Source organism: Mustela putorius, unplaced genomic scaffold (genome assembly GCF_011764305.1).
Source record: "Mustela putorius furo isolate JIRA1106 unplaced genomic scaffold, ASM1176430v1.1 tig00000083_pilon_pilon_pilon, whole genome shotgun sequence".
In the NCBI taxonomy this organism is placed as follows: Eukaryota; Metazoa; Chordata; class Mammalia; order Carnivora; family Mustelidae; genus Mustela; species Mustela putorius.
In genome coordinates this window covers 10,319,703-10,333,493 of record NW_025421273.1, presented here as the reverse complement: position 1 = coordinate 10,333,493, position 13,791 = coordinate 10,319,703, and the positions used below count along the sequence as shown (strand labels likewise).

General features: G+C 48.5%; 1 protein-coding gene across 2 annotated transcripts in view; it reads right to left on the bottom strand.

Annotated features, from left to right (window-relative positions):
- PDE6B (phosphodiesterase 6B) overlaps positions 1-12,844 on the bottom strand; it is a 32,239-nt gene extending 19,395 nt beyond the window's left edge. For both annotated transcript variants that reach the window (XM_004772362.3, XM_004772363.3), the window contains exons 1-3: positions 12,377-12,844; positions 8,050-8,202; positions 7,650-7,739 (exon numbers count right to left, since the gene is read on the bottom strand). In XM_004772362.3, the coding sequence (XP_004772419.1) occupies positions 7,650-7,739; positions 8,050-8,202; positions 12,377-12,844 (711 nt within the window). The remainder of the gene's footprint in view (positions 1-7,649; positions 7,740-8,049; positions 8,203-12,376) is intronic.
- Positions 12,845-13,791: the final 947 nt, after the last annotated feature.

Sequence of the window (13,791 nt, the reverse complement as noted above, 5' to 3'; positions counted from 1 at the left end):
TTATAACAACAAAAGCTAGAAAACATTGCTGAAATAAATTAAAGAAGGCATAAATAAACAGAAAGACAGTCCTTAGTCATGAATTGGAAGACTTAATATTGTTGTTATAATATCAATATCACCCAAAGGGACCTAGAGATTCAATGTAATCCCTATCAAAATCTCAATGATGTTTTTTCAGAATAAAAAAAAAATCCTAAAATGCATATGGAATCTCAAGGGCCCTGAATAACCAATCTTGGAAAAGAAGAACAAAGAGGAGGACTCATACTTCCTGAACTCAAGACTGGTTACAAAGCTACCTTAATCAAAACAATGTGATTCTGGCATCAAGACAGACAAATAGATCAATGGAATAGAACAGAGAGTCTAAAAATAAACCCGCACATAAATGGTCAAATGATTTTCAACAAGGGCTCCGAGATCATTCAGGGGGGGGGGAAGTTAGTTTTTGAACAAATGGTGTTGGGAAAACTGGATATCCCTGTGCAAAAGAATTGAAGTAGATCCTTAACTCACATTATTTACAAAAATTAACTAAAAATGAATGAAGGACCTATAAGACCTATAACTATAAAACTCTTAAAAGAAAACATAGGACAAGAGCTTCTTGACACGGTTTGGCAATGGTTTCTTGGGTAGGGCAAGAAAGACCCAGTCAACAAAAGAAAAAAAAATAGATAAATTGGGTTTTCTGAAAATTAAAAACTTCTGGGCATCAAAGGTAAAAGGGCAACCCACAGAATGGGAGAAAATATTTTTAAATTATATATCTCATAAGGGGTGAATATGCAGACTATGTAAAGAATCCCTAAAACTCAACAACAAAAAACCAAATAACCAGATTAAAAAATGGGCAAAGGACTATAATAGACATTCCAAAGAAGATACACAGATGGCCAATACTCACATGAAAGGATGATCAATATTACTAATCACTGGGGCAATGCAAACCAGAACTACAATAAAGCACCACCTCATACCCATTAGTATGGCTACTATAAAAACACCCAGGAAATAACAAGTGTTGGGAAGGATGTGGAGAAATTGGAACGCTGGGCATGGTTGGCGAAAACAGCAAATGGTGCAGTCACTGTGGAAAACAGTATGAAAGTTCCTCAAAAAATTAAAAATAGATCTACCCTATGACCCAGCAATTCCACATTTGGGTATGTACTCAAAAGAACTGAAAGTGGGATCTCAAAGAGATGTTTGTGCACTCATATTCATAACAGTGTTATTCACAATAGTTAAAATGTGGAAGCAACCCAAGTGTACATTGATGGATAAAAGGAGAGCAAAATGTGGTCTCTCCAGATAACAGAATATTATTCATTCTTAAAAGAAAGAAATTTGGACACCTGCTACAAAATGGATGAACCTTGAGGACTTTATGTTAAATGAAACAATCCAGTTACAAAAGGATGAGTACTGTATGATTCCCTTTATATGAGGTACTTCGAGCAATCAGAATCACAGAGGCAGAAAGTAGAATGATGGGTGCCAGGAGCTGTGGACAAGGGGACTGGGGAGTTAGTATTTAATGAGGCTAGAGTTTTAGCTTGGGAATATGTAAAGAGTTCTAGAGATGGATGGTGTAATGGTTACACAATATGAATGCACTTAATACCACTGAACTGTAGACTTAAAAGTGGTTAAGATAGTAAATTTTATATAGGTGTATTTTACCACAATAAAAATAATTGGGAAAACAGTAAAGAGAAGGAGAAATATATACTATGCTAGCACCAATCAAAAGAAACCTGCAATGGCTGTTATCAGTTGTAGACAAAGCACACTTCAGAAGAAGGAACATTATCGGGGTAAAAAGGGACATTACATAACGATACAGGGGGTCATTTCTCCAAGGAGATAACATCTTTAGTGTGTATGAACCTAACTATTGAGCATCAAATTACATGAAGCAAACACTGATAGAACTTGAGGAAGAAAGAGATAAGCCCACTAGTCGGCTGACTTTCATGCTCTTCTTTCAGTAACTGGTAGATCCGGCAGGCAGGAAATCAGTACGACCTCTGCATCCAAAAACAGCAGAATATATGTTCTTTCATGGTCACATGGAGCACTCACCAAAATAGACCATATTCTGGGCCATAAAACATATCTTTGTATTATCATACTACAGTAGAATTAAACTAGAGATCAGAAATTAAACAGAAAGTAGTTGGAAAATTCCAAAATATATGAAACAGAACTCTTCTAAATAATACATGGGTCAAAGAAGAAGTCTCCAAGGAAATTTATAAAGAGTTTGAAGTACATGAAAACAAAAATACAGCTTGTTGAGGTTTGTGGGATGCTGTGAAAGTGGAGCTTAGAGGCATGCTGACAACATCAAGTGAACAGAGTAGAGGAAAAGCAAGATCCAAAATCAATAGTCTAATTTCAGGAAACTAGAAAAGGGAAATCAATTTAAGCCTAAAGCAAGCAGAAGGAAAAAGATAAACACTGAGAACAACACTAAGCCCCAAAGGTAACAACTTAGATAAAGTGAAGTTTTCAATGCTTTCAAAGACACAAACTATCATCACCCATATAAGGTGAAATAGAATCATCTGAACAGAATTGTATGTATTAAAGATATTGGAATAATAATTAATAATCCTCCATGAAGAAAGCACCCTTCCTTGATGAACTCATTGGTGAATTCTACTTAACATAGGTAGAAGAAATTATGTCAAATTCACAATCTCTTTCAAAAAATAGAAGCAGAGGGAACTCTTCCTTAGCCCATTCTATGAGGCCAGCATGACCTAATACCAAAACCAGATAAAGACATCACAAAAAAGAAAAACTACAGACCAAAATCTCATATGGGCATTTGCAGAAATTCTTTTTTTTTTTTTTTAAAGATTTTATTTATTTATTTGACACAGAGAGAGATCACAAGTAGGCAAAGAAGCAAGCAGAGAGGGGGAAGCAGGCTCCCCGCTGAGCAAAGAGCCCGTTGCAGAGCTCTATCTCAGGGTCCTGGGATCATGACCTGAGCTGAAGGCAGAGACTTTAACCCACTGAGCCACCCAGGCGCCCCTGGTTTTGGTAATATTTTATTAAGAATTTTTGTATCAGGGCGCCTGGGTGGCTCAGTGGGTTAAGCCTCTGCCTTCAGCTTGGGTCATGATCTCAGGGTCCTGGGATCAAGCACCGAATCGGGCTCTCTGCTCAGCGGGGAGCCTGCTTCCCCCTGTCTCTCTCTATGCCTGCCTTTCTGCCTACTTGTGATCTCTGTCTGTCAAATAAATAAATAAAATCTTTAAAAAATATATTACCAAAACCAATCCAATAAAGTATAAAAATAAGTATAATCCATGAGTAAGTATGACTTATTTCAGGTCTACGTGGCTGGCTCAACATCTGAAAATCAGTATAATCCACCACGTCAATAAGCTAAAGAAGAAAAATAACACGTTCATATCAATTGATGAAGAAAAAGTATTTTATAAAAATCCAACAATCATTCAGAATAAAAACTCTGCCAAATAGAAATAAGCTTCCTTAGCTAGATGAAAATCCTACAAAACCCTTCAGCAAGCATCAAACTTAACGGTGAGAAACTAGATGTTTCCCTCCTAATATTGGAAATATGTCAAGGATGTCCCCTCTCACCAGTCCTATCCACATTGTACTGGAATTCTGAGCAAGTACAATAACATAAGAAGAAATACTATGTAGATAGATTGAGAAGGAAGGAATAAAACGGTCTTTGCTTACAGATGACATGATTGTTTATGTGAAAATACCAAGGAATCAATTTAAAAAACCTTCCTGGAACTAATAAATAATTGTTTTAAGGTCAGAGGATACAAGGGTAACATACAAAAGTCAGTCACTTTTCTTTATATCAGCAATACATAATTGGAACTTGAAATTAAGAACGCAAAACCACTTATATTAGCATAAAAAGAAAATGCTTAGGTACAAATTAACAAATGCAGTCCCAATTAAAATACCAGCAATCTATTTCGTTCGTATGGCAAACTGATTTTAAAGTTTATACGGAAAGGCACCTCCCCCGACCCATGGAATAACCAGCATAATACTGCAGAAAAAAAAGTTGGAGAATTGATATTTCTGATTTCAAGACTACAAAGCTATAATGATCAAGACACTATGGTATTAGTGAAGACATAGATGCATAGATCAATAAAGCAGAATCAAGAACCCAGAAACAGACTTGCACAGCTGCAGTGTGATGAAGAAATAAAGGCAATTTGGTGGAGAAAGGATAGTTTTGCAAATTTGATATCCCTATGCAAACAAGTGTATCTAAATCCAGACCCTACAGCTTTCATAAATACTAACTCATAGACCTAACTATAAAACTCCTAGAAGATGACATGGAAGAAAATTTGGATGACCTTGAGTTTGGTGATGAGATTTTTAAAAGAAGTTGTTATTTTGATTCCAGTTAGTGAAACCCAGTGCTGTGTTAGTTTCAGGTGCACAATACAGTGACCCAGCACTTCCTCACGACACCAGAAGCTGTCACCACAAGCGCCCTCCTTAGTCCCTATCACCTGTTTCGCCGCCCCCACCCCCGCAACAGTCAGTGCGTTCTCTATTGTTAAGAGTCTGTTTCTTGTTTTTTTTCCCCTTTGCTTGTTTGTTTTGCTTCTTAAATTCCACATACGAGTGAAATCCTATGGTGTTTGTCTGACTGACTTTGTTTAGGGTTATACTCTCTAGCTCCACACATGTTGCCGCAAGTGGCAAGATTTCATTCTTTTTAAAGGCTGAATCATATTCTATTATATCTGTCTCACATCTACTTTATCCACTCGTCCATCTTTTGATGGTTATGGTAATGAGTTTGAAGATGCAACTACACTTTGTGAAGGAAAAGTTAGTAAGGTGGACTTCATTAAAATTTAAAACTTTTGTTTTCCCATATGCACTGTTAAGAGAATGAGGAAACATGTTATATCCTTGGAGAAAATATTTACAAAACACACATCCAGTAAAGGGTTTGTATCTAAAAACTACAAAAACTGTAAACAATAAGGAAACAGAAAACTAATTTAAAAATGGGTAAAGATGTGAACAGACACCTCACCAAAGAATAAGATACAGATGGGAGATAAGTATCTGAAAAAATGTGCAATAATATGCATCATTAGGGAATTGTAAATTAAAACAAAAATCAGATACATCAATTAGAATGACTAAAATCCAAGTAACTGACAGTACCAAAAACTGACGAGGTTGAGGTTGCGGTTGCGTTGCGGAGCCATCGGAATTTTCATTCATTATCGATGGAATGCAAAATGACACAGTTGCTTTTTGGCAGTTTCTCAGAAAGTTAGATACACTTACACCGTATCATCCAGCAGCTACACCTCTTGCAGATGACATGATATATATATATCTGGTATATACTTGCCTGAACTGAAACTTACACACAAACCTGCACACAAATGTTTATAGAAATTTTATTCATAAATTGCCCCACACCGGAGCAATCAAGATCTCCTTTCACAGGCGAATGTGATACATCCAGACAATGGAATATTATTCAGCTCTAAAAAGAAATGAGCTATCAAGCCATAACAAGACATGGAGGAGCTGTAAATGCATCTTACTAAGGGAAAGAAGTCGATCTGAAACAGCTACACACTGCATGGTTCTCACTCTATGACATTCTGGAAAAGGCAAACCAATGGAGGCAGCAGAAGGATCAGTGGCTCCCAGCAGCTCCGTGGTGGGGAGGGAGAGACGAGTGGGTGGGGCACAGGGGAATTTTAGGGCAGTGAAATTATTCTGCAGGGTACTGTAACAGTGTAGACCTGTCATGATGCATTTGTTAGGTCTGTAGATGTTTACTGCATGAACAACAGACGCTACGGTGCCGCAAGGAGACCATCCTTTAGCAGGCTGGGAGATTCCACGAAAGAATGCAGACTCTGACTAGAGAACTAAACTGTACACTTGGAACCACCTCACTGAAGGAGGTGGGGGAAAGGGGCTGACTGAAGCATTTTTGGAAATGAGAAGAGTCTTTAAGACTAACGAGAAAAGGGGTTGCCTGTAAACACTGTCCTCTGCTTGATAAAACTCTCTCCAGTGGGGGATGGGCTAGCGGTTCTGTTCTTGCTGTGCCCACACTGGGACTGAACTGTGATGTGGATGAGTGGTGGAGGAGGGGAGCCAGGGGTCTCACTGTCAGAGTGCAGACCTGCATCCTAGCAAGTGGGGAAGCCAGAATGATCCGTGGGGTGACAGATCATGTTGGTAACACCAGCAAGAAGGCAAGTCTAACTTCTGTGGATTTGTGCTTATGTGTAGAACTATTTGCAGATGTGTCCACGCACAGGCTCATATGTACACCCCAGTAGCCAAGAACATACCTAGTGCCCAGATCTCTGCTTCTAAGACCACTCCCCAATTAGAGCAGCGGGCTCCTTGGGGAACTGCTAATTCCAGGGCCAGACGGGAAATATACAAGTGAGTCTGAAGTGTCTGGTTGTGCCAGAAAGTACGGAGTGTTCAACACCCCCCACCCTGGAAACTAGCAAATTCACCCATCCGCCAATGAAACACACAGAAAACACCCCAGAGTGATGGGGTTGATGGGTTTTGTTAGGTGGCCTGAGAATGGCTACAGTCAGAACACACTGAACAATAAAATCAATCAAGTTGACCAAGGTTATAACCTAAACACCCATGACTCCAGAGGGATGTAAACAAATGATAATATAAACTCTTAGAAGTGTGAAAGGAGACACATTTCTGGTAGAGAACCCTGTTCCTGCAGCGTGGGGCTCACAGTGACTTCTTCTTAAAAAGAACAGTGCACCTGGGGTCCTTTCTAGAAACCAGTCTCATGTGTCGGGCCAGCCTCACAGCCCTTCTCTGCTCCCTACTTGGCCCCGAGCCCTGCCTGACCAACCCCCAGCTGTGCCAGCACTTCTTCCAAGGCCTCAGGCCATGTTCTTCCCTCTGCTCAGGGTACCCTCTTGTCCTCCCCCAAGGGTCTTCCTACTGCCCCTGCTGCACAGCCATGACTTGTGGGAGGTATCGTTCTCAGGCTTTTATTTTCTTTCCCAGTCAGTGGGGCTGGCCTACAGTCAGAAGATACCCTCAGGGGATCCCAGATCCCCGTCTTAGGCTGCTTCTTCCATAGCTGGTGGGTCAGGAGGAGGAACCCAAATAGCCTTTGTAGATGCTGACACAAGCAGAGGAACCTCTCATCATTTCAAGCAAGTTTACGGCAGGTGACCCCCCAGTGGATTCTGCCGCCGGGTGGCAGAACCTCTGTCCCCGTTGCCCATTCGTCATTCACCCCAGCCCCTCCCGAAGAGGGTCTGCTGCAGCTTCTAAGGAGTGGTGTCTGCTGCATTTGCAGGTGCCCACACCACCTGGGTTGGGAGCGAGTCAGGGTGAGCAGAAGGGATAAGAGAGCCAACCTCTCCTTGGGTCCCAGCTGCACGATGGTCCTCACAACACTGTCTCCCGGCAGCGGGCACCCTGGCAACATCACACCACAGCCATGAAAAGCCACAGGAAGCCCTGCAGCTGCGGGTCTTGAGCCCCCCAGGCTAAACACCATATTGTCTCTGTCCAGAGAGACTGGCACAGGGGCAGGGACACACTCGGATGTCCCTGAGGGTGGGCTGGGGCGGGGCAGTTACCTGGCCGCGGCGTGTCTCACAGTTGTGCAGGTAGCTCAGGTGGTAGATCTTCAGGTTTAAGGTGCCAAAATTCAGGTACTTCAAGAAGACCTGAAACAGACATCACACCAACAGCAGTTAGAAAACCTGGTTTTTAGCAGGTGCCCAGGTGTGCAAGGCTGGAGAGGCGCCCAGCTGCCTGGACAGGATACTGATGTCAGCATGCGTGGGCCCGTACACGTGAGGAGACATACAGACGTGTAAAAGGGACACAGAGATGAGCTCAGGGAGCTAAGCTGAGGAGAGGTGTGCACACAGATGCCGGGAAAACACACACGTGCCACCAGGCACAGGACAGACCCAGGGACAGAGGTGGCCCACGCACAGGGGCTTGCAGGCTCAGAAGGCCCCCAACACTCACATCTTCATCTTCACTTGTGAAACATGGGCCGTCAAGCTTGTTCACAGCCATAATGACAGCCACAACGTCTTTGCCGTTCATGATGGGCGTGGCCAGAATGTTCTTCGTCACGTAGTCGGTCAGCTCATCCGCAAAGGGGCTGAAGTGGGGACACTGCGTAGCAAGAGGAGAGGAAAGAGAGGTCGTCAGTCTGGAGAGCCCGGGCTTCCCCGTCCCCGGTGGGGGCAGGGTTAAGCTCCAGGCCACCGCCCAGGCCAGTGCTGAGCCCCTGGTGGCCCTGCGCCAGGCATCAGGAGCCCAGGCAGTGTAAGAGCACATGGCTCGTGGCCTGTCCTTGTGGCTCCAAGTGGGGGGTTAGAGGCCTGAGTGGATCCCCCCATCGGAGCCACTAACCCTAGCTCTGGATCACAGACTCTGCTGAGTCCTCACAAGGCCTGGGCTGTGGCAGTCCTGGGTCTTCCCACATCGACTGTCCTCTGGCCAAGCCAGCCTCTTGGGTACCTCTGGAATCACCCATTTACCTGTCTCTTAGTTCAGGTTTCCCTCTCCTGCCTTCACCTGCCCTGCAGTCAGCCCCCATAGGCCAAAAGTGTGTTGGCTGAATAAAGGGTTAGTTTGAGTAAGGGTGGAGGGTCCTCTGCAGGTTTCCTGGAGCTGTGCTCCAACGAGTGTCTTCTCTGTGAGGCCTGTTGCCTACGTGATTAGATATCTGCCCACTTGTGGTTTTCAGGGCAGGTCCTGCTAGTCTCAGAGTTGTTTCCTGGGCCTCTCCTTGATGGGGGACTGGTTGAGGGGCTCTTAAGTTCTGCCTCTAGAGGGAATAGGCCCAGGGGATGCAGTGTTACCAGGATGAGGCCCCTTCTGGTGACTAGGACTCTGCCCTTCGGGGTGGATGTGACTCTAGCTCCAGCCTCCTACTTCCTGGGCGCTGCTATTTATTTACATGAGGCCAAAGTGACCCTTTGCAGAGCTGTGGGGGACAGCAGAGTTGGACCGCCTGGGTTGGAGATCTGGACCTCCAGCAAGGACGGGAAAGGACGGGATGGGCCTGTGCCCCTCTCCTCACTGGTCAGCTTGGGTTGAGTGAGAAAAACCCTTTAAATTCTGCCTACATCTGTGATGATTATTTGTTGTTGAAGGAGCTCTTTTCCGTCCACTCTCCAGCCTCCCTTGCATGGGCAGCTGGGCCAGAGTTCAGGCCAATGGGAGGTCAGAGGAAGCCTGCTGGGGACAAGAGCAGTCCATGCTCTCGTGAAGGGATGTGTGTGTCCAGCGCCCACTTGTCCCTGTTCCTCTCCTGCCTGATCACACCACCTGTTGCCATAGGGCACCTGGCATCAAAGGGAAATCCATACGGGATTCCCGGAGGCGGCAGCAGGCACCCGGTTCTGTGGCATAAAGTGAGAGCTTGCACGGGGCCCTGTCTCGCCGCCTCACTCAATGGCTGAGCGCAGGCATGTTTCAGGGCTGTTTCCTATGCCCATGTTCCACGTTTGTGCTCTCTGGTCATCTTCCTGGCCCCTGCCACTTTGGGGTTCTGTGTCTCGGCTGTGCAGCCCGGTCTCCTGGCAGGCCCTCAGCTCTGCCCCAGACTTTCCTTCCTGCCCTTCAGCTGCTCCCATCTGGGGTCCTGCACGGTGCCCCCTGCTCCCAGGTGTCCCACGCCCTACTGCACAGCCCCTCTTGCTCCCGCCACCCTTGGGCCTTCACCCCATGGCCCATGGCTGGAGCCTCTTGGTGTGTCTGGAGCAGCTCAGCAGCCCTCACACCCTAGATGCACGGTGAAGGGAGCATTGGGAAGGTCCAGAGCAGGTTCTGGCCAGGAGCTGTGCTCTCTGAACAGAGTCACCCAAGGGCTGGGATCCCCTGCATTCCACACCCTTGTCCCCTGTGCCTTTTCAGGACCCTCCCTGCATTTTCTACTCTGCTGTCTCCGTATCAAGGCTCCCACCTGACTTCTCTCCTGATTCAGACCCTGCAGTCCCAGAGCCCCACTCAGAGCCCCAACCACCTTGGAGGCAGTGGGCAACATTCCCACTCCCAGAAGCCCTGGAACCACAGTGTCAGAGTAGGAACAACCCCAGGCCCATTGCATTTAAGCCTCATTCACAAAACATCTGCTCTCTTGTGCCCCCATTCCAGGGCTTGCAACCCACCCACCACCCCATGGAAAAGGCCCTGCTGTCACCTTGGCACCTCCCTCCCCCCAGCTTCAGTAAGTCTAGGGGTCCTGTGACTGCTCTGAAGTGCCCCCAGCCCTGGCCCCACTGCCTAGACCCTCATCATTGTCACCTGCAGCACCCACACACCTGTTGGCTTATATGTGTTCTGCAGGGTCAGCCTGGTGCTGCTACCCTCCCCCCTCCTCTGAGCTGGGCTGAGTCCCTGAGCTGCCCCACAGAGCTGCGTCCCCAGTGACAGTCCAGCCTCTTCTGATCCCACAAGAGCTGCCTGATACAACTGAGGTCTGGACGCCTTTGAGACATGCAGGACCCTCATGATGGGCTGTTTCTGGGCTCACAGCTCTTTGGAGGGGTGTCAGACACTACCACAGAGCCAGGACCTGGGTCCGGTCCTGCTCAGCAGCTTGGGGACCATGGCTGAGCTGTGTCCCCTCCCCGGCCTCTCAGGGCCTTCGGCCTAGCTGCCTTGCCATGAGCCCTCAGGGGTCTTAAGAGCTGCGAGGTGGTGGTAGGGTGATGAGGCAACCCCTGGTGTTCTCCTCTGTGCTGCCTGTGAGGAAGCCACGTCCCCCAGGCACATACTTCTCTCCAGAAGCAGCCCCCATGCTCTTCTAATCGAGGGAGGAAGGTGCTGGAGTCTCAGACAGAACAAGGCGCTCTGCCTCAGTTTCCCCTCTGAAGATAGGATGAGTCCAGGAGCCTGACACGTGCAATACTTAGGTCTTTGTGCCCCACTTAGCGGAAACTTGCTTTTTGGTTGATTTGATTCTGTTGTCGGTTCCACTGCATCTGAGATAAACAAGACCCAGCAGAGCCCCGAGGCTTGAGGTCAACACTGTGCCCCTCGTCCACTGGGGAGAGATCAGAGTGGGCTGTCCTGATAGAGGTGGAAGAGTCTCGAGAGGTCAAGGCCTCAAGGATGGGAAGGGCACAGGACCTAGAACAGCCCTACCACCTGAACCTGACCTCACACAGCACAGGCTTGGTGGTTAGCCGGAGGATAGACCCCTGGGGGCTGAGGGGTCCACCCAGACTCTGAGAAGGGAGGGGACAAGATAAAGGGAGAGAAGGGGCTGTGGAAGTCCCTCAGTGCACACCCCCCTACACCTCTCCCAGCTGCTGGATCCCTTCTCTTCCTGCGAGCTCGGGCTACCAATACTCAGATGCATGGGGTGACCTGTTTCTTAAAATGGAGTGAAGATGAAGCTAATCCCAGAGATTACTATATTCAGGTCGCTGGACCCAGGGTTGTTTAGAGCAGATAAATTTAAGAGGATTGCAATCACTTCCTTCCCAGGCCCCAGAGGGCCTGGGGGATGTGCACGTGTCTATTTGTCTCCAGGGACTAGGAGATGGTGACTGTTTTAGGAGAAGCCCATCCTGGGGGCAATCCCTTCTGGATTCCTTCACAGAAAGTGGAAGGGGCTGATCCAGTTCAGGGCTAATGCCTCCCCCTTTCAGAGGCGGGGAAGGGAGAGGAGGGGAGAAGCCAGTGGCTCCTGTTCTCCCCCAGAAGCCGCCTCCCTCGCCTTCTTTTTGGAGCCCTTCATCCCCATGCTCACCTTGGGGTCCTCTGTCCCTCACACACACATCCAGCAGGTACCTCCATCCCCCTAGCCCCACCCACCCTGGTGTCCACCCCAGGATTCCTGAACTCCTAGTGAACTATCTCCATACCCTTCCCGCCTCCTCCCAACCCATCAAGACCCTGGCCTCCTGAATCTCAATGCACTGCCATCAATCCTTCCCACTCAGCCTGGATCAGCCCTGGTCTCCCTGCTGCTTCTCCCAAACCCCCAAACTTGCCTGCACCAGGAAGCAGCATGGTCTCATATGGGGTTGTGCATTTTGGGTTCTGGAGTCCATTGGCCCTTCCTTTCTTGGCCTTTGCTCCAGCCCCTGCTCTGACCCTTTCTCTCCAATCCTCCATCCTGGGACCTGTGGGTCAAGGGGGCAGCAGGGCCTGCCCTGATCACTCTCCCAGCCAGCTCAAGGCTGGCTCCCTTCCTTTCTGCAAGCTCTGGCCCAGCCCACCTCACTTCCCTCCTGAAAGCAGAGGTCCTGACATGTCCTGCTGGCTGACCCATTCCATGGGACCTGCAGGGACTCCTTGCCGAACCCACCAGTCATGGCCCAGAACCCACCTCGGTCACGTCCTTGATGTTCACCATCTTCTTGGTCTGAGCCACATGGCCCACAACTCCAATGTCCAGCGGGAAGACGATCTCAGAGTCAGGGGGCACCAGGCAGTCCTCCAGGACACTGTCCGGCTGCACACTGAAGAGGCGCGTGGCCAGCTCAGCCACGCCATTGCGCTGGCGGTACATGAAGAGGCTGCAGCGGTCAGCGTGCAGGATTGTGCAGAGACGCCGCAGGATCTTGAAGACCACACGCTCCATGTTCACACTCTCTTGCATGTCCTGCACCAGCTCAAACAAGGCTGCGCTCTCCTCCACCTGGCACAGCTCTCGGAAGCTGGTGCAGTCTGCTGCCTGCCCATCCTCGCAGGCACCAGCCACATTCTCGGGGCTCAGCTTCTTCCCAAAGTACTCGTCTGTGAAGCTGGGGTTCTGGTCAAGGAACTGCTGCACCTGCTCCTCACTGAGGCTCATGGTGTCCCACTGCCTGTCCGGGAGACGTGGCTGGTCCCCAGGCGCATGCAGACTTCCAGCAAACACTGTCATCAGCAAAGCCTTTCTTAGTGACGATTACTGAGTCCTGGGAGGACACCAGCTGACTCACCCATGCCTGCCCCCCTTGGCTTAGATCCTGCACTTCCACCACCCACCCCTGGGAAGATCAGACCTCCTGGAATGGGAGCAGGTGGGTCACAGCTCAGGGGCTTCTGCCTGTGATAGGGGTTGTGGGCAGCCAGTGGGGCAGGCCCTTACACCTAATCCCACAGAGAGGGTAATCCTACAAACACCGTGACACTTTCTGTCTGGGGGATTGCCTGAGAATTCTGGACGGTCCAACAGGCAGCCCCACATCTCCTGGCGCTCAGACCTGGGCTCTGGTGTGCTGGGGAGGTGGGGCACCAGCCCCACCTAGGGGAGAGGCAGCCCAGCCCTGGGTAGGGAGGGGGGGTCCCCTGTAAGGTGCCAGAGGTCAGTGAGTGCAGCTCCCAGGGCTCCCCTCTGATGGAGGGAAGAGGGAGGGGAGGATGGTGACCCAGCATCCATTGCGGAGGTGGGACCACTAGATGGGGTTTTGCAGAGACTTTCCCTTCTCTTTGATTGTGAGGGGGTGGCCTCGCAGGGGAGGGGTTTACACGTGACAGTGGGTCGCCTGAGTGCACATCAGAGCTTCTCTGTTAAGAGCTAGCACCCTTAGTTAGAGTTTTTCTTAGTGAATCTCCACCACACATCTTTTTCCTTGGCCTAATCCCTACTTACTTGGCACTCTCTTCACACTGCTAGACCCTCTCCTCCCACAGAGTTCACAACCACACTGTGGACACTGCCATGTTATATGGACAGGATTTCTCCTGAGCATCTGTGCTCAGAGACTGGCATACCTAGACAGCCGCCGGCGCCTCTCTCCTTATCCACCTGCCTGG